This window comes from Cibotium barometz, chromosome 50 (assembly GCF_041138505.1).
Source record: "Cibotium barometz isolate CiBa-2024 chromosome 50, ASM4113850v1, whole genome shotgun sequence".
Lineage (NCBI taxonomy): Eukaryota > Viridiplantae > Streptophyta > Polypodiopsida > Cyatheales > Cibotiaceae > Cibotium > Cibotium barometz.
Window position 1 is genome coordinate 20,158,840 of NC_141095.1, and position 26,927 is coordinate 20,185,766.

General features: G+C 42.5%; 1 protein-coding gene across 6 annotated transcripts in view; it reads left to right on the plus strand.

Annotated features, from left to right (window-relative positions):
* LOC147609911 (Methyltransferase MT-A70 family protein) overlaps positions 1-20,909 on the plus strand; it is a 38,849-nt gene extending 17,940 nt beyond the window's left edge. The window contains exons 2-9 of one of the 6 annotated variants that reach the window (XM_086786832.1): positions 11,380-11,632; positions 12,928-13,067; positions 13,305-13,338; positions 18,808-18,886; positions 19,005-19,182; positions 19,437-19,547; positions 20,114-20,198; positions 20,316-20,909. In XM_086786832.1, coding sequence (XP_086642958.1) covers positions 11,380-11,632; positions 12,928-13,067; positions 13,305-13,338; positions 18,808-18,886; positions 19,005-19,182; positions 19,437-19,547; positions 20,114-20,198; positions 20,316-20,455 — 1,020 coding nt within the window. In that variant the 3' untranslated portion in view covers positions 20,456-20,909. Of the gene's footprint in view, positions 1-11,379; positions 11,633-12,927; positions 13,068-13,304; positions 13,339-18,807; positions 18,887-19,004; positions 19,183-19,436; positions 19,548-19,661; positions 20,089-20,113; positions 20,199-20,315 lie in introns of those variants that run through there. The other 5 variants (XM_086786833.1, XM_086786837.1, XM_086786834.1 and 2 more) reach the window with 5 other exon arrangements.
* Positions 20,910-26,927: the final 6,018 nt, after the last annotated feature.

Below are 26,927 nucleotides of genomic sequence, written 5' to 3' on the forward strand. Positions count from 1 at the left end.
TGATGATAAGCAAGTGAAACTGCAGAGACCTGTGGCTTGCGTGACAAAGCATCTGCCACTACATTCTTTTTGCCTTCCACATGCACAATCTGGAAGTGAAACATTGACAAAAAGTTTGCCCAACGCATATGCTTCTCTGAAAGCTTAGTCTGCGTGAGGAAATATCGCAAGGTCTGATGATATGTCTGCACAGTGAAATCAGCCCCAAGCAAGTAGTGTTTCCATGTAGAAAGAGCGTGAATTACAGCCAACATCTCTTTCTCATACACCTGTAAATGCTTCTCGGCATCTTGCAAAACTCTACTCTCATAGGCTATAACATGTCCCTCTTGCATGAGAACTGCACCAATGCTACTTCCACATGCATCACACTGGACAACAAAAGCCTTTCGGAGGTCCGGTAACACCAATACTGGGTCCGAAGTAAGCTTTTCTTTGAGCTTTTTGAATGCTGTAATTTCCCGATCAGCCCATCTAAACGGAGTTGCTTTCTTCGTCAAAGCATGAAGAGGCGAAGCAATTTCAGCAAAGTGCCGTATGTAACGCCTGTAATAGGAACACAATCCTAAAAAGCTGCGTACATCATGCACGGTCCTCAAAGCTGGCCAATTAAGTATTGCTTCCACCTTTGCTGGATCCATACGGACTCCATGACCAGACACAATATGCCCCAAGAAATGTATCTCCTGCAAGAAAAACTCACTCTTCTTGCCATTAACCACCAACCTATGGTTTCTGAGTTCTGCAAACATGATGGCCAAATGCCTTCTATGCTCTTCCTCATTTTGTGAATGCACAATCATATCATCAAAGAATGTGCCCACAAACTCTCTATGAGGCCTGAAAATCCTGTCCATCATTCTGTTAAATGTGGCAGGCGCATTCGTCAAACCAAAGGGCATAACCAAGAACTCATACAACCCAAATGTGGTTCGGAATGCTGTCTTATGCACATCCTCGGGTCTAATGCGTATCTGATGATACCCACTTTTCAAGTCAATACGACTAAAAACTGTGGAGCCCTGTAAGCGGTCCAAGATGTCATCGATCCTCGGTATGGGGAATCGATTCTTGATGGTGTTCTTATTCAGCGCCCTGTAATCTATACACATGCGCCAAGAACCATCCTTCTTCTGCACTAAGAGCACAGGTGAGCAAAAGGGTGATGAGCTAGGCTGAATCAACCCCTTATTCAATAGCTCCTGCACCTGACTCATAATCTCTTCCTGTTGGGCTGCACTAACACGATACGGCGGTCTATTCGGTGGAGTACTACCAGGAATCAGATCTATGGCATGATCTTCTGGCCTCTCAGGAGGTAATTCTCCTGGCAATGACTTGGAAAAACAGTCTTGAAACCCACTTAAGAAATCAGTCCTGTCCTTATCTAACATTGACAAATTAGACTTAGACTCATCATCCTGTGCATCCTTTACATAAATCAAGTACGCGGAAAGATGCTTTTTCATTACTGATGAAATCCTGTGGCACCATGGCATCCCCAACAAAACATCACAGCCATCCAAAGGCATGATGAAGAACTCCTCGCTGTCCACATAACCCTGCAAATGAAGCCGAAGCTTCCCAATGATAGGAGTAACGGGTTCTGCATACCCTGGACAAGCCATATTTGCCTCATGTAACGGCCCCATCTCCTCTGCGCGAATCCCCAATCGGCCAGCCAAATCTGGTGAAATAAAGTTGGCTCTAGCACCTGTGTCAAAGAAGATCAAAGCATTCTGATCTCTCACTTTGCCCCATGCCCTGCACAACTCTGTAGCTTCACCACTTAGCTGCTCCCCCACAAGATCAGGAACTAAGCCTGCAGAAGGCTTTGGTTTCTTTGGCTTGGGCTCTCCTTTATTGTCAGGGTCCTTCTTGGACGTTCTCTTGGGACAATTGAATGACATATGCCCCTCTTCAGTACAGTAAAAACACTTTTGAGCATCTCTCAAAGCCCGTCTTTCCTCAGAAGTCCTTTTGGGCATTGGCAACTTCTTATACTTTGTCTCTGTAGACCCTTTAGCATCACGAGAAGCATGCCCAAATTTTTCAGCTTTCTTGCTCAATTTCTTACTGCCTTTAAATCCAGATGAACCACCTGTGAGTAACGCATTAGCTGTCATAGCATTTTCAATCATCTGTGACATGTTCGTTACTCTTGTCTTTATACAATAATCTCGTACCTCCTTGGGCAGCCCACAACAATACTTCTCAACCTGCTCAGATAATGGCACGGCACGATAAGAAGTCACTGGGAGTAGAGCTTCCCAAAACTTCTTGTTATAATCCTCCAAACTATCACACTTTGAAGCATTCAGCTTGTGCCATGCTGTCATAACATCCACCTCAAATGTAGATGTGAGCCATACAGAAGAGAAGACCTGTTTGAATTGGACCCATGTGGTGGGTGCTATGCCCTGCAAAAGAAGAGTAGACCACCACTGCAAAGCATTGCCCTTGAGAAAAGTGGCAGCTTTCCTCACCTTCGAGGACTCTGTGTAATTCCCACCAGAAAAAGCAGCATCAAACTGCTGTAAAAAGGTAAGTGCCTTCAATTTATCCTTGGCCCCACTAAAAGTGTCAAACTTCACTGCAGCTCCCCCTTCCTTGTAATCCTTCGCCTTGCCCATAGGCGTTAGATTATCATATGGAAGTGGTTTTGTGAGATTGCTGCCCCCAACATTCATACCCATCATTGGGTCAACATTTCCCATTCCAACACCAGGCATACCATACATCCCAGCCATGTTTCCATACATTCCATGCTGCATACCTGGCTGCATGCCACCAAACATATTGCCTTGCATCCCAGGTTGCATGCTTCCAAACACATTTCCTTGCATACCGGACTGCATACCACCATACATATTCCCTTGCATGCCAGGCTGAAAATTGGCTCCAAAAGGCCCATACATACCCATGCCTCCCTGAGGATAACCCCCAGTCATGGATTGAAACACCGAGCCACCACCAAAGTACCCTGGATGCATGTTCTGCTGAGGAATAGGTGGCTGTCCATAGAAGGAACTTTGTGGGTTAGCACCAAAAGCATGCTGCATGTTCGGAAACTGGGCAGGAGATGGATCCTGTGGAGTGGTACCACTATGACCCTGAGAAAGATTCTTTGAACGAACCTTCTTCTTTTTTTGGGGCTCTGTGCGGGGCTCTGAGCGAGATCTCAAAAATTCAGCAAATCTCTCACTCTGAGTGAGCTGCATAAAAGTATCCATAACACTAGCCAAGCGATCTTTGAACCGAGCATCATCATCCTCTTTACCATGCACATCTTCTGGCTGTGTTACATCCTCATAAGGCTCAACATCTGCAGCCTGTTCTCCTGCAAAAATATCCTCAGATACATCTCTTTCAGGAGAAGTCTCTTGCTCTTCTTCTTCTTGATAGAAGTACTCTTCCTCTGTATCAGACATGATTGCTGAATTTTCAGCGATGGCTTTCTCCAAAACAACCACGAGCTCACCCCCTTCAGAAAGTTGATGATTGGTCCCGGGGACGGAACCTTGAAACCGGCCTCTGATAGGAAACCAGAGTGCGGTAGGAGCAATCACCCGTCCACTTGTAGTCTAGATGATAAACAAAACACAGATTGGGGCTAGAGTGCCCAAATCTGAAAACACAACGACACCTGTTGGCCCCAAAGCTTGGCGCCCCTTGCGATATTTCTTTATTCAATTAAAATAATATGTATGGCTGAGTACAACACAAAGACCAGCCAAGAGTTTACACCTGTAAGTCCAATCTGACTGCCCACAAATCCTTCTCAGCACAGAGGATCTATGCACACAGATCTGTGTCCTCAAGCAACACACTGTGCCTCCCTCTGATCAGCCAAGTTCACAAAGCAGGCCAGCCATGGGCATACATCTGGCATAACTCAAGAGCATGATACATCTTCTCAGCTCAAACATACATATGCTGTTCAATCCCTGTCTTAATCCCTTGTCAATCTGCCATACTCCTCCTCTCACAAGGAGCCAGATAGTACATACCTGTAGCAGACATCAAGCAATAGAAAGAGAGATAGATGAACAGAGTCAAGGCTTACCAAGTTCAGCTCGTGAAACAACACTGGAGGAAGCAACAGCACCAATCTGTGCCTGCAGGCACTTGAATCCACAACCCTGCTTCACACGTGTGCTTGCACTTGCCTGTATCTTCCTCCTGATGCTCACTCCTATGCTGTCCTTGTAAAGTACAGATCTGAAAATCAGCACAGTACCCGTCTGTACCGCCTCGGGATACGTGCCAGGCGTTGTACTTGCATAAACAACCTGCTGTCCACTTCTGTACCAGCCGGAATCAGCATACACAGGTCTGCACAGGTCTGTCCAGCACCCAGAAAAGCGCCGCCTGCACCTGTACTTGCTGTACCTGACTGCCCGTACACTGTACGGCAGTCGTACAGTAGGGTTTGGGCTGGAAAACAGGCTGTACAGCCTGTACAGAGCTTCTGCGCAGAGTTTCTAGCAGCACCTCTGTGCGCCGCCAGCAACAGAGGAGAAAGAGAGAGAAAGAGAGTGTCCAGTACTGGCCGTACAGTGCTGTACGGCTGGTTCCACTCAGAAAAACAGCAGCCAAGCTGGTCTTCAGCAGTCGCCTCCTCTTCCTGTGCTTTTCCACGCTAGTTCTTCATGCGCATGAGGGGAGTTCTCCTTTTGCTACACGATTCCCCAAAAAGGGAAGAGAGAGAGAGAAGAGAGAGAAAACCCCTTCCCAATTTAATCCCTAGGGTCCCAACTTAATAAGTTCCTAGGGCCACTAAGGCCTAGGGGCAAACTTCAATAAACATTCAAACTTAATGTTTTAATGTTCCCCCTTCACACCTAGGGATGTCCACACATCTTAAACACTGTCCGGGCACCCCCCATGTGAATCATAAAATATTCTGACTCTGCCACCACCATGCCCACACTTGTCCTGCTCCATTTTCACAGGGTTATGACAGTCTTCTTCACATACAGTGAAGAATATGCTGTAGAAATCTGAAAACCAAGTGAGATAAGATATCTGCTCATCTTATCACTCCAAGCACGTGGTGCTTGCTTCAGACCATACAATGCCTTTTTCAACCTGCATACGTGAGTGGGATATCTAGGGTGTACATACCCTTCTGGCTGTGCCATGTATACTTCCTCTTGTAGATCTCCATTCAGAAATGCATTCTTAACATCCATCTGATGCATTTCCCAGCCATTAGCTGCAGCCATAGCAATGACTGCTCTCACTGTGCCCATCTTAGCCACTGGGCTAAACGTCTCATCATAATCCAATCCTTGGGTCTGTGCATAACCCTTTGTTACCAATCTTGCTTTGTGTCTCTCAATAGAACCATCAGATTTGCACTTCACTTTGTAAACCCATTTATATCCAATAACATTCTTATCCTTTGGTAGTGCAACCAAGTCCCATGTATCATTATGAACCAATGCGTCCATCTCCACATCCATTGCTTTTTCCCATACATGCTCTCCAATAGCCTCTGTATAGCATGTAGGTTCCACATGCTTCACCATAGATGTCATGTATGCATAGTGCATAGCAAAATCTCTATATGTCAATCTGTCAACAGGATATCTGACTCTCTGGGATCTCCGCAATGCCTGCGGGTCACTCTGTACACCTGTAACTCTAGCATGTGGTGGCACATATCTATCCTGTCTAGCACCAGGTGTGCGTAAAACAGGTATGCCAAGTTCCTCATCCAAACTCTCGGAACTAGAGGACTCATATCCTGTGATTCCAATTCCTTCGACTTTCTTTTTGCCTTTATCCATAGCACTACTCCCAGTGCTTACACTATCATGCCTCAAACGTCCTGACCATGGACGTACACTGCTACTCTCAGCTTCTGCTGCTGCTGGCCCAGACATAGTAGTAGAACTAGAACTTGCTTGTGGTGGCAAGTTCACATGTACATCAGTCTCAAGTGACTCAATAACACCCTCATCTTTTGCTTTATACCAACTAGCAAGCTCATCAAACACCACATCACGTGAGATGACCACTTGTCTAGTTTGTGGATTATAACACTTGTAGGCCTTTCGATCCTGTGCATATCCAACAAATATACATTTCTCTGCCTTAGGATCCAACTTCCTTCTTCTTTCATCAGGCACATGCACATAAGCTATGCATCCAAAAACTTTAAGATGTCCAATGTCTGGCCTGTAACCTGTGAGCCGCATCTCTGGCGTGCTTCCATGAATGGCTGCTGTAGGTGTTTTGTTCAATATATAAACTGCAGTAGTACATGCTTCTGCCCAATAGTAATCTGGCATGCTCTTTTCATTAAGCATTGCCCTTGCCACTTCACATATAACTCTATTCTTTCTCTCAGCCACACTTTTCTGCTAAGGTGTATACCTGCAAGTCAGCTGTCTCCTTATTCCATGCTTCCTCAAGAAATGCTCAAAAGCTTTTGAGGTGTATTCACCACCTCCATCTGTCCTCAGACATTTAATCCAACAGCCATACTGCTTTTCTGCAAAAGCTTTGAAATCCATGAATTTTTCCAACACTTCACTCTTCTCTTTCAGAAAGTATATCCATGTCATCCTGCTAAAGTCATCAATGAATGTAACATAGTATAAACTGCCTTTGATAGATGGGTTTTGTGCAGGACCCCATACATCACTGTGTACGATCTCAAGTGGCCTGTTACTCATATTTCCTTCTCTAGGAAACCTCAACCTTGCCTGCTTTCCAAACTGACAGGCTTCACAAACATGCATATGTCCATCATATTTGAACCTAGGCAATCCATTGACAATGCCTCTTGTTTGCATGTTCTTTAATCTCTGTATATTGACATGTCCAATCCTCTTGTGCCACATATCAATATCCTGTACCACATTTCTGCTCTTTGAGAACATGGCTGATTTTAGCTCAGGAATTCCAGCATCCAGCTTAAACAGTCTTCCTTCTTTCTTGCCTTTAGCAATCACTCTACATCCATGTTTGAAGTCTTCAACGAAGCATCCATGCTCATTGAAGCGAACCTGTAATCCCTGTTCCACCATTTGACCAACTGAGGCCAAGCTTTTAGTGATTGAAGGCACATACAGCACATCTGACATAGACTTTGTCTGACCATTATGCATGACCAATGGTACACTTCCAACATGTGTAATGACATGCTGGGTATCATCACCTGTTTCCACATAGCCTTTTACATCCATAGGCTTCATGTGCTCAAACCATTCACCATGACATGTCATATGGTTTGATGCTCCTGAGTCCATATACCATGTATCATCATTCTCAGCATTTGTTGTCATAGAACCCACAACATGCTTCATGGCAAACAAATGATTTGCAGTTCCATCATTGCTACTTGATGCATAGTTGCCACCATGTTGTGCATAGTTTCCACCATAATGACCACCACGTTGTGCTCTTCCCCCTCTCAAATCATTCTGTTTGCGAAAGCAATCTCTCGCCATATGACCATATTTGCCACAATAATGGCATTCAACATCTTGCATAGAATTTTGTTGGCCTTGCCAACGTCCTCTACCACGGGGGGTACCTCTGCCTCTTTGTGGTGCATATCCACGACCACCTCGAGCACCATATGAAGGCTGAAAATTCTGTTGTGGAGGTCTATCCTGCCATCCACGACCATTACCACCACGTCCACGTGATGCGAATCTCCCCCTGCCTCTAAAGCCTCTCTGCGAGTAGAAAGCCTGATTTCTGCCATCATCATGGCTAGAAGATGCATCCAAAAATGAATCACTGAGCTTGATTTCCTCAACCAATAGGAGTGAAACCAACTCATCGAAGTCGGGTAAACCTGTACTCCTCACGGAGATAGATGTATCAAAGGATTTGTATTCCTTGCCAAGACCACGCAAGGTAATATCCACCAAATCATCATCAGGCATGGGGGCATTTATTGTGGCCAATGCATCTGCAAACTTCTTGATTTCTTGCACATAATCATGTATGCTCCTTTTATTCCTTTTCACATTGTGTATCTGCTGTCGCAATTGAGACTTGCGAGCACTCGTATCTGTATCAAACATCTTGACCAAAGTATCCCATGCATCTTTGGGATTCTCAGCATCCTGAATGTGTATGAGCATAGCATCAGAAATGCATATAGACAAATAATGCAGCACTTTGAATGCTCTCTCTGACCATTGCTTATGAGCAATAAGTTGCTGCTGTGTAGGTTGCCGAGGTAGCTCAGGCTCAGGCTCAGCACCTGTAATGAGATTCCAAAATCCTTTCCCTTTCAAGAAACTCTTTATCCTGTACTTCCATGCCTGGAAGTTCTTCCTATCCAGCTTTTCACCAACTATCTGAACTGGATTATCCGACATGTTGCTCAATGCGTACACCTTCCGCACACTTCAAATCTGTAAATGAGCCTTCCTCAGCTCAACCACACTCCAATGAATGTTCCAGATACTCCAAGATAGCCAACAAACTCCAAATTTGATGTAGAAAATCAACCTGTAATCATCCGAGATGAACTGACTCACGCAGTGCGGAATACCCTGAATTGACACGCCTTCCAAGGCTCCAAATCGCAATGTAATGGTGCAATCAAGTCTAGGCAACTTGCATTGACACCTAATGAGCCTCAATGTTGAGTATCAACTCCATCTGACATGTATAATTATCAATTTTTGAAAACCCCTTTTTCTGTTTTTGGAAAAACCAGAAAAACCAGAAAAACCAGTAATGATTTGGCTCTAATTCCTTCAATATTTCACCAAATTGAGCAACCAGGCATTCATTGGCTTAGCAATAGTGTCCATCAACTCCATGTAAGAGGAATTTGTCCAATTGTAAAACACCAAAGATTAATTGCTCGATTAAAATGCTCTGTTTCTCTGCAACCAGTGGACAGCCTGTTTTAATCAGCTCATTCCCAGCTCAATTAAGCATCATTGACCAAACAAATCACATAGCCCTCTTCTCCAAGATGTAAAGCATCCAATTGCTAAGGAAGTTGTGGAAGGGAACAAGCATCCAATGAGAAATTGACCTCCTCGTAGGCAAAAAACCAGAAATCTGCCCTGTTTTCACTCTCTGAGCTGCGTCGCCTGCAATTAGGGGATTTGGGAGGCTTTGTGATGCTAATTGAAGATGTTTTTAAGTCCCCAAGACACCTAGGCATGTGTGTGATCCACCAATGGTTCAATTTTTGCCAAAATCTCACTCCAAATGCATCAATTTTGGGCTTCCTCTTCTCTGTTTTGTGAGAGCTCAAAAAACCAGTAATTTCACTCAATCAAATGCATGTAAATTGCTCCAAAAATTGTTCAAGGCTTGCACATGGGTTGCTAATACATCCCTCTTTGTCAAATACATATGTCTTTTGCCAGAATCACTTGTATTTCCACCATACATTAATGTTCCCAAGCTTTAATGGAAACCTTCAAAAACCAGAATTTTGCTTTGCTTTGATTTGCTTTGCTTTGCTTTGTTTTTGCCTGTATTACCTGCAATCCGCTCAAGGATGTTTAGAAGACCTTACCCGGTAGGCCAAGCTCTCAGATCTGATAGTATTTGGTGTGCTCCAAGCTTCACAGCTCCAATGGCAGCTTCACAGCTTCTTTTCACAGCTTCTTCTTCTCCCTCTTCACTCACTCACTCATAAACCCTAATAAACAGCACAAGGCTCTGATACCATGTTAAAAGATCGGTAGAGGGGGAGGAGACACACACACAGGAGCAAACCCTAACCATAGAGGGAAGCCATGTCCACTCTCACACAAAGCATAATGCACTAATCCATAATCCACACAACACACAATGAGTTGTGTCCACACTCTACTAACCCTAGCTAATGTCCACACACTATGACTAGCTGGACACGCGGTCATTTATGTCTCACACATGTTCCTACCTAATCTGCCAGCACATAGCATAGCTGGCTCACACTGACATCGAGCTTGAATACCTCAACAGTTACTGATTTTTCACCACCCGTAGGCGCTTAATTATCTGCCCGTAGGCGATGCCACTGAGGAAGCACTAAGGGGGATTTTGAACCCAAGAGCTCTTGGTCATAGGCAAACACCTTCACCACTTGAGCTATCACCTCATTGGTGACTACCGGGAGGATCTTGGGCCTAAGGCCAATTGAGAAAAAATAATAATAAAGTCCACTCAATGTGCATATAGATCTATGCATGTGTTCACACATGACCTATTATCATGTATGCCTCGTCACTCAACCATAGTGAAGAGCTCTTGGCACATGCACAAACACAAATCTCTCATCTTACAAGGAATTGTGTTCATGCGCCCATTCTAGCCATTTGTATCTAGCCTTGCCAAAGTAGAGACATGAAATCCAATGTTAACTCGCCGTATTAGAGATCCATCACAGCAGTATCTTCTTCTCATAAAATCAGACGGGAAGCAATGCCCTACTTGTGAGACTGGCATGCAATTGGGCAATTTGTATGTTGAGAAATAATAGGACTGGTGCATGAGCATGAGAGCAAAACCTGGGGGGAGGGTTTGATTATGCAAGAAGAGGACTACCGTTGCATATACTAACGATCTGTAGTCTAAAAAAAATTGGGAAAAATCCCCGCGGTGTTGATATCATCATTAATATAAACTTCGGTATGGAATTGTTGGTATGAGCATCGGGCACTGACAAAAATGTCGGTATATGCGTTGGTATACATATACCGCCGCACGTATTGACGTATATACCGAAGCTTGGGAAAAAAATATATAAAAGCCTTGGTATGTGCATCGGTATCTGTATACCAACGAACATATTGATGGATATACAACTCTGTAATCATTGGTATGTGTATATTGACGCATACACTGACTCTGTAAAAATAAAATAAAATTTGGGCAGTGCTGTGGGAGAGTGGAGGGTGGAGGTTAGGTTTGGGTTGGAGCAAGGTTAGGTTTGGGTTGGAGCAGGGCTTGCGTCAGCTCTTGCATTTTGTACTATTGCTGTGCATGTATTCTTTTGGAGTTATTCAACCACTTTGACTCAACTAACTTATAATAGACGGGCTCATGTATTGAGTGAATGTAGACCCTGATGATGGGACCACTTTTGGACTTTGGAGCTGTTTCCTTTAGGTGTGTGCTTGTTAATCAGACCCGCATTGACTTGCTGGGTTAACTCCTAGGCGTGCATGTACTATCATACTACTGATTTACATAACCCTCAAATTTTTTTTCATAAGGTTCACTTCTGAATTGCTGCTGCAGGAGATTCGTGAGTTTATTCTTGATGCTCAAAGAGCATTTCTGGTGCTGCATTGACTTGCTGGGTTAACTCCTAGGCGTGCATGTACTATCATACTACTGATTTACATAACCCTCAATTTTTTTTTCATAAGGTTCACTTCTGAATTGCTGCTGCAGGAGATTCGTGAGTTTATTCTTGATGCTCACAGAGCATTTCTGGTGCTGCCTGAAGTTTCTTCTCTCCTTAGAAGCATTGAAGCTCTTGTTTTCGAATGTAAAATAGATGGTGTCATTCAGGATCTAAATCAGGAGGTGGAGGAGAAATGCAAGATTGAAATGATAGACTTTGTGAAGCTAGGTTCTGTGTGGCAGGCTCCTCTTTATGACATAACATTTTCAAGTATCGACAGATGCAATAATGCTTTAGAAGGTGGACTCGTTTTCCAATTCTTTTTCTTTCCTCACTTTCTGAGCTGTATGCTGTTAGTCTTATGATTTTTTATGTAAGATATGTGCAGTGGCAGTAAGAAGGCATGATGCATGATAGGTAATGATTCAGAGTTGTAATGGATTGACTCTTCTCCACATTTGAGCAGAATAAGATAAAAAAATGTATCCCTAGTAATTGTGCATGACAAATTCTGGAAACTGATAATTATTGAGTGGAATCATCACATGATCTTGCCAGCTCAGCACGTTGGGATTTCTTCGATGACCAGCTGAATTGTCATTTCTTTCATGACCAGCATGTCTGACAAGCTGACTTGTGAGTTTGCGACTTGTTAACTTGCTTCCCCTCCTGGATCCCATGGTGGCAGCCTGGAAAGGCTGGGAGTGGGCTTTCCCATGGAAAATGGTTCACGGCTTCTGTTGAACTCCTGTGGGACAGGTTGTCTCATGCAAATATTATTGCTGGAAACATTGATAGTACCAGGTTTACAAGAAACTTGTGTTTTTTTGAGGGTTTCCTCTATGTATATTTCTTGATCCTACACTCTGTGTATACCTCAAATGATGCGGTAGTATTAGGCCGCTCGATCATTCATGCTTAAGCCTCTGCTATTTGGCATTTTTTGTGCCAATAGCATATCCGTTTTTGGTGGAAAAATATTGAAAGGAATTGAGGGAGAGAAGCTATCTCAAAGAGGGGCGCCTATCTACTTATGATAGAGCAGAACGCTGCCAGTTGTTCAGGTTGCACTAGGATGTATGTTAATTGCTTGGTTGGATTGATGCTCACGATCAGGATGTAAGCTGTTCAATGAAAAACGGCAATGTAATGTAGCTTTCAGATTCATATTTGGCATTTTTTTGTGCCAATAGCAGATCCGTTTTTTTTGGGAAAGAATATTGAAAGGAATGGAGGGAGAGAAGCTATCCCAAAAAGTGGCTGCGGTCGATCAGTCATGCTTAAGCCTCTGCTATTATCTCAAAAAGTGGCACCTATCTCGCTGCCATTTGTTCAGGATGCACTAGGATGTATCCTTAATTGCTTGGTTGGATCGATGTTCATGATCAGGACGTAAGCTGTTCAATGAGCAATGGCAATGGAATGTAGCTTTGAGATTCATGTTTTGGCCAGTGTGGCTCGTGGGGATGCAACACATTTTTCATATTTGACTTACTCTGTAATATGCTCTCAGTTTCTTGTAAAAATTGGTTTTGCTTGACTAGGCTGTTTTTCCTTCTGAAACTTATGGGCCTAGGGTTTTGTGTTTTTGCCAGGACCAACACACCAGGAATGGGACCATGTCTCAACTTTTCCTTTATTTAAGCACATGGTTCAAAATCATGATGATGAAGAACTGGTGGGAACCTGTGTTGGTACCACAATTATCTTGCCTAAGAGAAGCCAGTTTTTAATTGTGAGCACCTCTTTCTTAACACTATTGCTGCTAATATAACTATAAATACAAGAATTACTCCCCCCAAAAAATACTGTTGCTGCTTTTATGTTAGCACATATAAACTTATGAAGACATTATTGTACAAGGTTGCATGTGGAGAGCATGGTACTAGGATTTGGATTAAACTTTTCCTTTTATCTTCTATAACCATTCCAGAACATTACATTAATTCAATATGTTTCTTTGATTGAACAGTCCGATTTTGTGGACATTTGGCAACTAGTCCCTTGTATGTGCCAAATCTCTCTCTCTCTCTCTCTCTCTCTCTCTCTCCCTCCCTTCCAGTTCCAGTTTCATTTTCTAGGTGCCAGTAGTATCATCTTTATTTTTCATTTTCTGGTTTTTTATCTAGACATTGTATCAGATCCACCATGATGTAACTTTTTGGTCTCATAGGTCATTATGGCCTTTTGAAGACGTTAATATAACATTTCATTTCATTTCATTTCTCTCTTTCTCTCTCTCTCTCTCTCTCTCTCTCTCTCACACACACACACACACACACACACACACACACACACATTCATTGTTCATCTTTCATTTTCTTGTTAGAATCGCTTTCAAAGTATATACATTGTTCTATTGGGTCTCATAGGCCATCTGGGCCTTATGTAAAGGTTTGTACATTATTCTTTTGTGTGCATGCGTGTTTGAGAAAGAACGAAAGAAAGATTGTATTAACGTCTACGAAGGACCTGAAGGGTCTATGAGACCAAAACGTTGTTACATGTGATCCATGAGTAAACTAGATGTCAAGACAATATGCAAAATGAACTAAGTAAAAGACTAGCTGCAGAAAGGATAGGCAGCAAAAGAACCTCATGTGTCCGGACTCATAATGTGTCCTCCTCATGAACCGTGTACTTGGGGAGAGAAAGAAAGAAAGACATATTAACGTCTTCAAAAGACCCAGAGGGTCTATGAGACCAGAAAGGTAGTACAATGTATCCATGATGAATCTGAACCACGGAAAAGAAAAAAAAATGTATGAAACTGCTACATACGCTAAAGTATCCATGTGATGCTACATGGTGACAATGTGTGGTCACACAGTGATATCCTCGTCTAGAATGGAAGGCAAAGGCGTTTGGCTCTCAGGATCATGCACACTCACTAGTGACACCTTGTGTATGTGGGGTTAGAGGATCACTCGTCCATGTAGGCTGTTGTGTACCCGGCGGGTCATGCTGCTGCTCTTGTTGGGCCACTATAGTTGGCGGGTGTGACCCAAAGAAATCTGTTATGGAGGTCTGGGAGTTCCCTCGCTGGCTCTGTCTCTTGGAGTGCTGCCTAAGCATAACCTCTCTCAGTGAGGGTCCAGCTCTAATAAATACATCTCTGGTCCGCATTCTGCACAGATCCGTGAGGGGGGTTGAATTTGTTTTGGAAGAAAAGGAATATCCCTAGGATCTCATCTCATAGTAGGGTGGGCATATGAATAAACTCATTCTCCACCTTACTCTACATATATGTGCAATACCCTGGCCCCTCAATCAACCCATCCTCAGAAAGAGAAAAAAGGATGTTTGTAACGTCTATGAAAGAATGAAGGACCTGAAGGGTCTATGAGAGGCTTCATACGATCCATGAGTAAACTTTATGGTTGCCTCTCTTGTAGGAGCAGACATAATTTTGGGCATTCAGTGGTTTCACAAGTTCCTTCCTGATGTCAAGTGGGGCAAGCACACATTCCAGATCAATCGGAATGTATCGAACGCCCCAGTGACCATTAAGTGTGAGCCAGGAATTCCAAACTTTCCACTCATAAGCCACTTGCAGGCTAAGCGAGCAGTCTGGAAAGGCGCACATTGTGTGATGATATACATCCAGACAGCCTAGACGGTGGCGAGTGCTTCCGAGAAGTACTCGGCTCTCCATGAAAAGTTTCAGAAAATTTTTCTTCGGGATAGTCTCCCTTCCCAGCTTCCCCCGTCCAGACCGGAGGACCACAAGATTGCCTTCCTCCCAGGCTTGGAACCCCCGAGCAAGTTTCCGTATCACCTTTCCAAGGCAATGGAATCGGAGATGGATCGCCAACTCCAAGAATTGTTGCAATCTGGCTTCATCCGTCCCAGCGTGTCGCCATTTGCAGCCCCGATCTTATTTGTCAAGAAGAAAGATGGGTCTTCTCGATTGTGTGTCGATTATCGTGCACTCAATAAGCTGACTATCAAGAGTAGATTCCCGATGCCTGGAATAGATTATATTCTCGAGAGGCTGAATGGAGCAAAGGTGTTCTCGAAACTTGATTTAAAGAGTGGGTACCACCAGGTGCGGATTGTGGAGGGGGACATCCCCAAGACAGCCTTCCGTACGGAACGAGCCCACTATGAATTTGTGGTCATGCCATTTGGATTGACGAACGTCCCAGCTACATTTAACCGCATGATGATGTGTGTTTTTCGAGATTTGATTGGAAAGTGTGTGTTCATATTTCTGGACGACATACTGGTATTTTCAAGAACCTCAAGGTGGCTTTGTTAGAAGCGCCTTGTTTAGCACTTGCCTCGTGGGACGAGCCATTTCAGGTGATCATCGATGCGAGTAACATCGCGATTGGAGGTGTGTTACAACAGAATGGTCATCCAGTAGCTTACATGTCTCGTAAATTACTGCCCGCAGAGAAAAATTACTCAGTCTACGATCGTGAACTCCTAGCAGTTATACAGGCCTTGAAACATTGGAAACATTTTCTTTATGGCCGTGACTTTGAGGTTCGCATTGACCATCAGGCATTACGCTAGATTCAAATATTCCAGCAACTCGGTGGAGTGATCGACAACACTGCTGGAGTCAGACATTCCAGTAATTCGGTGGTATGATTGAGTACCTTCCAGGAAAGGCCAATCCAGTGGTCGATGCTTTGAGCAGGAAGGGACAAGTGACTTCGATTCAGACCACTAGACTCGATCTTGTTGGTACAGGACTAGATGACATGAAGCAGACGTATGCGGATTCCGAGGAATTCGGTACACAGTGGAAACAGGCATTGGATGCTACAGGACCATGCCACTTTTTGATACACGATGCTTGGCTTTTCTACAAAGGCCGACTATGTGTCATGAAGTCGTTTTCTTCTCCATGATGTCCATGATGCCATTACTGGTGGTCATAGGGGCATGAATTCGACTCTGGAGAAATTAGAACGGCAATATTATTGGCCAAAGATGAGGCGAGATGTGTTTACATATGTACAACACTGTGATATTTGTCAAAAGATGAAAGCTCCTCGTGGAAAGAAGATAGGGTTGTTACAGTCCTTGCCAATTCGTGAGGGTCCTTTCTAAGATATTTCAATGGACTTTGTCACGAATCTGCCTCCCAGTCCGAGTAAGCATAATACGCAGTGCTTAACTATTGTTGATAGATTTAGCAAATTTGTTATGCTTATTCCTTGCAGGACCAATGTGACCGCCGAGGATGTTGCCCAGTTGTTCATTCGGCATTGGTACCCAATTGGCGGGATTCCTAGGACCATAGGGTCAGACCGAGATGCCAAGTTTACCAGTCATTTTTGGAGGGCATTGTTTGATAACTTTGGTACTAAATTGAACTTTTCCAGTGCATTCCACCCACAGACGGACGGCCAGACAGAGATATACAACCAGTTGGCCTTTGATGTGCTGAAGTGTTATGTCCACGATCAGCAAGGTAAGTGGGAATCTTATTTGCCTTTAGTTCAAGCTGTTTTGAATGATTCTTTTTCCTCAGCTATTGGCAGGACTCCATATGAGGCAACGTTTGGAAGACCTTTCCAGTCGTTGTGGACCAGGACCTCGTCTTCAGTACCTGAAGTGAACAGAGTGACGGAGTCTTACCAGGGGGAGATTTTAGAGCCAGTAAAAGACAGATTGGCTAAAGTGCAAGAGTCCTACACTCGACAGGCCAATAAAGACCGAAGGGGTATGAAGTTTTCGGAAGGGGATTGGGTTTATCTTCGGATTATGAAGCAAAGGTTGAAGCAGGTGGGCAGCGATGCCCAAAGTTGTCTTTCTGGAGCTTCGGACTTTTTCCCATCCAGAAGAAGATTAATGAGGTGCTTATGCACTTAAAGCTACCTCCGAGTTGGACTATGCACGATGTATTTCACGTCAGTTGGTTAAAGCCATATGTAGGTCCAATCCCTTAAGAAGTTAAAGACGAGGCGAAACGAGATATTGTTGATGAAGCAGAAGTTATGGGTCAGCAGAATCCTTGGACAGGCACTTAGTTCCCAGGGGCAGTAGTCGACAGACGCTCTCTATCCCTTGTGCACACAGGTGGGCTGCAGCTACTTGTGCACTGGCCGTACAGCTCTGGACTGGCCATCAGCAGAATTCGCCTTGCTTTTTGCTAGCCGACTGCAGCTGGTCGTCTCTCTTTTCTCCTCCTGCTGGTCGACACAAATAGCTGTACAACAGCAACCATTTTCAGTACTGGCCATACAGCTGCTGGCTTTTCTTTCTTTCTCACTTTTCTGGCCACCTTCAGGGTGGTGGTTGCAGCCCTTAAGTGCCTACTGCTGGTCGCCTACAGGGATTGGTTCGAAGACAGTTTTGAGGGCAGATATTGGGACTGTTTTGAAGGCAGTGTTTGGGGCTGATTCTGGGACTGTTTTGGGACAGAACATTCCTAAAAGGTGAATTTGGGCATGTTCCTGGATTCATCTAGGTATATAATTCAGCCGTATTAGCAGACATGCAGATTTCACATTGTGAAGTTTTCGTCTGAGTTGCGGCCAGTTGATATTGTGCTAATTCTTTCTATCTTTAGCGGTGCATTTGCCCTATCAACTACTTATTTGCTGTACTAATTCTTTCCATTTGCTACTTCCCTTAGTGCTAGGCTTCATTATGACTGAGTCTGCCCTGCATCTCTGGAGATTTGACAGAAACTCAGTACAAAGGGCTTTGTGTGAATATATGCTCGTATGTGTGTGTGTGTGTGTGTGGAGTGCGCGTGTGAGAACATATCTTAATACAGAGTTCTACACCCACTATTGGGCACTGATGACGTTAGTGGGGATGTTGTAGTATCTAGTCCATACTGTGCATAATGGAGTTGATAGTTATATAGTCTTGTGGGTTGACTACCATGAGTATATAACATGCACGTTCCTAAAAGGTGAATTTGGGCATGTTCTTGGATTCATTTAGGTATATATATATATCCCCACCAAGCTCCCCATGTCCTTGCGCTAGTGTGCACCTGTCTTGAACGTAACAAAAACCATGTTCTATGGAGGTAGAGTTGCCTAAGTCCATCTATGGCAACTTTGTTTTTCTCTTGTTTGGTTAATATGCCTTTCTCTAGTCTCGTATATTGGAGAGAGTAATGCATGCGTAGGAAGTCCACGAGAGGTCATGTAACGTGTGTTGATGCATACCATCCTTGAACAGCTAGGAAGTTGAGCTAGCTATGGTAGTTTTTGTCTGCCCTCAGCTATCTCGCCCATGTGATGGATCCTCTGAGTGCATGGAATCGATTAAAATGATGCATCTACATGCATGAGGCAACCTGAAAACTCGTTTAAGATAGTGTGATGTGTCATGCTCAAATTGTTGTTAACCTAAGCGCACTCTTTCTTCAGACCAAGAGATCATCTTTGGCTAACAATTCAAGACACTTCAGAGGATTCTTTAAGTAGTCAATAATTTCTGTGGATGTTGTTCTTTAGTTTGAAGTGAGCATTCATCTGCTGATTCGAAATATCTGATAGGTCACAAAGGAGATGTTGGCTACAATCTCTTATTGATTGATCCCCCATGGGAGAACAAGAGTGTGCATCGACACGACATGTGAGTGCTAAATGTAGACCATTACATTTCCTGCTTCTTTGTACCTTTAGATGTGGCTTGACCTATTCGCAAATATTTATTTAACCTAGTTTGCCAAAACATTCAAATTCTGTGTCAGATACCCAACGCTTCCAAACAAATATCTCCTTTCTCTTCCTTTGAAAGAGTTGGCTCATCCCAATGGAGCACTTGTAGGGTTGTGGGTAACGAATCGTGAGAAACTGCGTGCTTTTGTCGAGGATGAGCTTTTCCCAGCATGGGGGATCATCAGCTCTGCAACCTGGTACTGGCTGAAGGTATGGGTGGTTAGAATTCTTTTAATGTATGTTTTGAAATGCTAAGCACAGCTGAAAAAAAAATCCTTTCAGAAGAGGGGACATCTTTGTCATCTGTAGATATCAAGCATAACAAGGGAAAAGGAATGTGTTATGCTGTTCATTAGGCTCTCTCTTCTGGAGATGCCTATATTGCTTGCTTTATGTCTCTCATATATGATCCACGAGCTTACGTCTAACACTTGATCTAACACCTTATGCTGGTGTTTTTCCAGATCAAATCAAATGGAGAAATGGTCAATGAGCTAGATTTGCTACACCACAAACCGTATGAGTGCCTTTTTCTTGGATTTGTGCCTCCTCATGCAGCCTGTACTGATTCACAGGTTTGGATGCTTTAAATCTACAAAAGATAGTTAATTTTGAAGTGTTTCAACTTCTTAGTTTGGGTGCAGCCGTTGTGATACAACCTTTTTAATATGGGAGGCGATTTATGTTAGGTTAAAGGGAAGACCCTTCTTCTCAATTTTAGTAAAATCAATGGAAGGTCGGTCTTGGCTTTGACTACGTAGTGCCAACAACAAGAAGCATCTTACTATAGGGGGCAGAGTAATTACTTCATAACGCTGACCTCTTGGGAGGGTTTAATCCTTCATCAAGACTACAATGCTGACAAGAGAACTTAATGGCTGGAGGATCAAATTCCAGCTTATCCAGCCAACCTCAATCTTGGTACTGTTTGGTTCGTCTTCACATCGGTGGTCATTCTGTCAAAAAATCTTAGGGAGTTTAGAGAATACTTTCTCACCGGTGAAAGGATAGATCATGGGGGCTGGTTGTACATGGATGTGCCATGGGGGGATCTCTGTTTTCATCGGATAGGCAGGGGATGATGTGTATACCCATGCACTATTTTGCCATTCTAATTATTTGGTTTTATCTATATTTCTAGCAGATTCCTGCTCCTAAAGCTCCTCCTGACAAACGAGTTTTGATCAGCATTCCGGGTGATCATTCTCGAAAGCCGCCACTTGCATGTATATATCCTCATTTACTTTTCCACATTCATACTAGAGTGTTCTTAGAAGGGAGTTTTTGTTTATGTTCATGGATATCTTTTTTAGGCTCACCCAGTGTTCCTTCACCTTTTGCAGTGTTGCTTTCTGCATATGTACCCGGTCAAGCACCTGTGCAAGGCTTGGAACTGTTTGCCAGGGATCTGAATCCAGGGTGGACATCATGGGGAAATGAGCCACTTCGTTTTCAGCAAGTACAATATTTTGGAAAGAAGTAATGGGGGCAATGCCAACATTAATTATTTCTTGAAAAAGCCTCTAAAAGAGCCTTATGGGAAGCCCCCCTCTCAGAAGGATCTGGCATACGGCTGGATGCTTATGCTTGGCTTGACATATGAGAGGCCTTGGGAGCAGGCACCCTTTCAGAAAGATCTTGCATATGGCTGGATGCTTCACTTCTTTGTCAGTCCCTATCGTCATGCCATTCTTAAAGTAAGCTTTCAAAGTTGCATCACTAAGAAAAAGATTTCCAGATGATAGAAAGAAATAGGTTGGGCCAGGAGATCTGATCCTAGCATAGGGCATGCTCTGAAATTTCATACATTATATTATGAAGTCTAATGCAATACATTAGAAGCTTACACAAACATTGGGTGTGGTGGACCCATGCCATAACTCACACATCCCAATTTGTTTTTCAACTTTTCTTATTTAGTGTGTTTTAAAAAGAGCTTACATTTCCTCTCTTTTTTTCCATTAGATCATTGAAATTACTATCCTTTGTGTGAAGGCTTGACAATAGAGTATAGCTAGATAGGAGGTGTGTGAGCACTGTGAAGTGTCATTGTTTTATTGAGATCATTGAAACTTTCTATCCTTTGTGTGAAGGCTTGACAAGAGATTATAGCTAGATAGGAGGTGTGTGCGCACACTGACATGTCATTGACTAGGTGAGGTTTCTCTTTTCTATTTTTCTAGAACAAATGCCATTTTTTACACAAGTAACCAAATCAAAACTCCAATAAATGGAAAATTTAAAGGTTGTGTGTCTCAAGTAGCATAACCTTTTGCATTTGAAAGTTGTCACATGATTGTCTACAGAGGCTAGCCACCTCATGCAATGGCACTTGGCGCTCAGCTCTTGGCTACACATGGGTACCCTAGAGGCTTATCACATTTTTCTTTAGTTGTCATTCATTCACATGAGAGCCCACCACCAACTCCACTGTTTTGGTCCTTCGTCCTAGAAGGGTCCTCATTCATAAAGTTCAATCTATTTTGTGGGCCAAGCATCCCCGACCCAAAGCATCATGGCGATCCATGTACATCCAAGAGGTTCATCAATGACGTGACAATGTTTCCATCACAGAGGCCAAACATTATCACGGCCATTAGATCTGTATTGGTTGAGAAGGGCATCATTATTAGTTGATCATGGTTAGTTTTTCTCGATAGGGTCACTAGTTGGATATCATGTGTGTATTGTGATGAGCATTTTTCCTTTTCTCTCAATTACTTTTTTCATGGTGCAATGTATATCCATTGTATCACTTATGATCTCATAGACCCTTGGGGGTTTTGGTAGACATTAATATTACTCTCTCTCTCTCTCTCTCTCTCTCTCTCTCTCTCCATGCTACATGCCATGTGAATGGTGATAAGATAGATCAGAGATGTGACGCATTAGTCCGTTGTTTCAGGGCCTTTGAGGGGAGACTGGAGCCACCAGCAGAGACTGTTCGGAGTATCTGGCAGGAGTTGATTCACACCCTGCGAGGACAGTATGACCGCATCCGGGGCGACTCCGATCGAGCGATCTTGCGGCACCAGGCCTTTCACACCACTTGGCGCAGCGGCCCCTTCTATACTCTACACGCGGGTACCCCCGATGGCACTGCAGGTCACTTGTTTGGATTTTTCCCTCTCCTATTGTATGATATAGCCTCTCAGTTATTTGTACTTGTATTTGCACTTTTTTGCACCTAGGGAGAGTCTCCCTAGCTGCCTTGATTGTATCTCTGCTTTGCCTTCTTATGAGCAAGAGGGGGGTTTTGTAGCCCAGTGGGCGTTTTTTTTAATAACTAATGAAAGGATCTTCTCGGAAAAAAAAAAGATATGACTTGGTATCACATTGTCCAAGAATAGAGAACAGAGGGCATTGTGAGGGAGGACAAGCTCTATAAACTGCTCTCTAGAGATCGAGTTGGGGGGTGCACTTTCTTTTTGGATGTCCAATAATACACGGGAGGTTCCACTATCTCTTTAGTGATGAAATTGGTCTATTGTCCTTGGTCATTGGCTTTAATGTTGTTTGTGACTATTATTTAATGGATTTGTGCCTAGTAGTTGTTGCTAGATGTCAAGACTTGGACCCACTCAATGGAACTCTTCTCTCATGTCTCAGGGAGCCTAAACTCCAACCCGAACCCAATATGCCATGGGAAACATGCAATGTATTAGTGAGACAACTCTTACTTACCTCTATCTCATTTTCTTAAATCGGGGACTCCTTGTGGTAGCTACGTCAATGGAAGCACGCCGAAGTAGCTCAACAAAGCTGCCATGCCTCAAGTGTAGCCACTGCTCTTTCTCACACACACTCACACAAGCATTATAGGCAAGTGATAGACAAAGTAGAGACTCACAAATATACTCACACAAGCAATGAAGCAACAGATAGGCAAGGTTTGAGAGAACAATACAGCACTATCTTCACTTGAGAGCGTACAAGAGTGCATACAAGAATGAGGATTCAGAGTTATAATTCGACCTTTATACTTGGCTCATAGTGTTCACACTTGGTTGGCCAATATTAAAAATGAGGTTCTAGTGCATTCAAGATTGCCTACACTAGTGCAAACACTTTGTCCTCGCTAGTAACTCTAACCTTATTATCTCATGGCGTGTCTTTCATATACTAGTAGCAATTACACATGTAAAATAATCTATTACAAGAGAAATATGAATTCTCTAGTGCCTAAGCTAATGAATGTGAAAAATATATGGTGGCCGATCGCAGTGCCATAGAAGTCTTCGACAGCACTTAACATGCTCCCCTTTCTGATGCAAATTCCATCCTTGAAAGATGTCGTTGAAGAAGATTTGAGGTCATAGGATGAAGATAATGCAAGACTTGGGATGATCTGCATGGCAACAATAATAAGTAATTTGTTATTAGAGTAACAAGTAGAAGCTAATGAGAAAATAGCATAATAAGCAGTCATGAAATCAAGGATAAGATTAGTTAAGCTTCCCAAAGATGCTACAAAGATAAAGATTAATGCGGATCTAACTTAGAAATAGGTACAAATATATAACTCATGAACTGAGTTCAAAAAATATGCCTATGATTATGATCACAGTCTCAAAAACAATGACACACATACAAACCATCTAAAGCTATATGTAAGCTCTAGAAGTAAAACTGCATGTGATTCAACGATTACTTACATAACAAAAGTATGTATTTTGTGCTTTTTTGTTTAAGTTCTTTTTTTGCTTCTTTTGTCAAATGAAAAGTAATAAGCTACCACCCCGTGGAGACCAAAGCAATGGCTCAGTGACTCCCACCAAGGATATCTAGAATTGCAAAGAGCCTTCGACGATGATGGTTTATAGTGAAGCAAAGACACAAGGTTCCACCCTATGAGAAATCTAGGCATCGGTCTTATGGTACCATTGCTAGTTCTCCAAAGACATACCACGATTCCACATGGCGATAGCTATCTTCTTGGTCATGTTTTTGTTTGTTTTAATTTAAATAAATTATTATTATTTTTTACTTTTTTTAAATAATGTAACAGTTATCTTTTTTACTCACACACTACCTAGAGAGCTAGAATATAGCTAAAGATGGTTTAATAAATATAAAATGGAGTAACTTGGCATACTCCTTTGGCATACTTTATCTTTAGATACAAAATTGTAAGACTAGGACGATTTAAAAGAAAATATACTAGCATTAATATTCATCTTGGAAGCTACTAATAAGAGAAAAGCAAACCAGTTAAGTGCAATGCAAATATGCTATCCAAGGGAACAATTAAAGTATAGAATTACAAAAGAGAAATGTATGAAGAGCCAGTTTTGAATACACCTGTTTAATTTGAAGCTGTGGTGAAGTCATTGTTTATCCTTTTGCTCTTGATCTTGGTGAAATACTTTATAGCTACTAGTCAAGAATAAAGATTTTTATGTAGGTGCCTGTTGTTGTAGAAGACTTTGTTGTTGCATCATGATATACCCATAAAAATCCTCAAGAAAAGCTTTGCACAAGTTGATTAGCCAAGACTATGAAGTATATGCCTGCTTGTCACTTGATTAGTGCTCTCTTCTCTTACTTTTTTTTATGTTTTTTTTGTGATTATGAAAGAAATAAATAATGTTTAAGCTGTGCACAAAGTATGAATGTTATACTTGTTGGGTCAATACCAATTTTTATGGTATTAAATTTTCTAACAAGCTTCCTCTCGATGTGAACATGGTGAAATGTCTAGGAGTAAGGTGTCTTAGAGGGTTTTAAGGAAGATGAGACTATCTCCTTCTTGGGCCACTACCTCAAGTTTTTCCTTACTCACTTTAGTGTAAGCTTGAATGAAACCATCCTTTCCAAGTGCTATCTTGAGAAGGCCTAGGTGATGGTACACATGTGAGTGCTTGAGAAGTGCTTACATCCAACTGAAGAGGTGGCAATGTGCTTACATAAGAGTGAATTTGGTTTAGGCACTCTTCATGATGTATTGGTATGTCTATTTCCTCTTGAGGGGGTATTACATTGAAAAGGTGGAGTTCAGTAGCACGAGTTGATGCTTTGATGGATAAAGAAGGTCTATTTATTGTTGATGTTGAAGCATGGTATGACTCCCCCCTTCTTGAGCTATGTTGTGCCCTCAATATATTTTTAGGTAGCAAAGTTTGGAGAGGTGGGGATGTTATAGATACATCCATAAGTGCCTTGCCCTTGTCTTCTCTCAGTGAAGCAATTTTTACTGGTGGTGGAGTTGTCACAATCTCTGTTCGGATAGGTCTCCTCTTTCAAGTGTGATTTGAACATTAGGGCACATTGGTTATGGTCTTTTGATGAAGAAACTCTGATGTACTTGGGCTGGGGTAAGATGGTAGTTTGCTTTTGCTTAGGAACACAAATCCAAGAATTTCCTTTATAAAAGCCTTTTGCTTGTAAAAGCTTCTTTTGGATCCACTGAGGAGTAGTTTGTAGCCTTGACCTCCATTTGCTGCTATTGTTTCTCTTACTTCTTGTAAGCTTTGATTTTGGTGGAGAGGAGACAATGGTTGGATAAACTATTGGAACTTGTTGGGAAGTCTTCTCCCTAGTAGATTCATATGTGGACTCTATATCACGTTTTGGTTTTAGTTAAGTTCTTTGATTCTTCTTTTTTGGAGTAGTCGATGGAGAAGTTAAGGTTCAAGAATATTCCATCGACAATGGTGTAGAGGGGTTTAAGCAACTAGCTTCAAATCCATTTGATGGCAAAGCTCTCTCCTTTGAGATCATCCTTGAGAGCAAGCAACTTCACTAACGTTGCATAAAGACCAAAGTTTTGCAGTTACGATATTCTACCATATGTTCAATCTCTTTTGGAGAGTCACTTTTACCTTTTTCACTTGTCAACCAATTGTAACCAAGGGTGATTGGCCCTTTGAAGTTACCTTTAGGTAAGACTAGGAAGTCACCAACAAAGTTCTCGTTATCACAATAGGCATCAATTTTTAACAAACCAAGCACTTTTCTTTTTCTTCTTGCAACCCCTCACTCTAGCTACACTTGGTTCAAGCTCGGGTTTTCCTATTTGGCACCAAGTAGTAAAAGAGATTAAGTTGTGCATGGCTTCCCTATCAATCAAAGCACTAAATAGCACTTTCCCATAGGATCTAGCCAATTTAATGCATTTTCTTTTTGGTTCCAAAGCTACTGTAGCTGAGACCACATGCGCTTCAACACATGAAGTAGCAGCTTTTGGAATAATCTCACCCGTGTGATTAAAGTGCCTAGTTGTGGCAACATTGCAGGTAGTTTTCCAAAAATGTGGTCATGGTGGCCATGGTTTCATTAGCTAGAGGAACATATGGATCACTAAATAGGATTTCATATGGAGCTCTATTCGTGCTTGTGTTAGATGGTTCATGGACCTTTTCTTGCTTTTGTGGAGCAGTTGATGGTTTTGTAAAAAATCCTTGGGATGTCATTGTAGATGCAATTCGTGAATTGTCTAATGGCTTGTACCCTTGCTTATAGGTTTGAGAAACCATATGTGCATGTGCCTTTGATAGCTCCTTGAGATTTCTTACCATGAGTAACAATGTTTTTCTCTTTTCTCATTTCTTCCACGAAGTGATCCAGCCCTAACATCATCAAATGAAGACTCGGTTTGATTCCAAGGTCTTCGATGGCTACTTGCACAAGTGCTTGCCAAACCAAAGGATAACATTTCTCAGTGGCAAGATCCATAAGCATGTTTGTTGCTATGTTATACTCCCAATCTTGTCCCTTTAGAATTCCTTCCGTCCATGTGTTCAAGGGTCTTAGAGAAGTTTGCTCAGGGTTCATTTTTATGTTACCAATGGTCTCACTTATCCACATCCATTCTTCACATACACATTCACATCCATTCTTCACATACACATCCACATCCATTCTTTCACATACACATTCACATCCACATATCAATTCGAAGGGTCTCAACTTAGTTTCAGATTTGGCGGAGTTTTGAGTGTATTTTCCTAAACTGG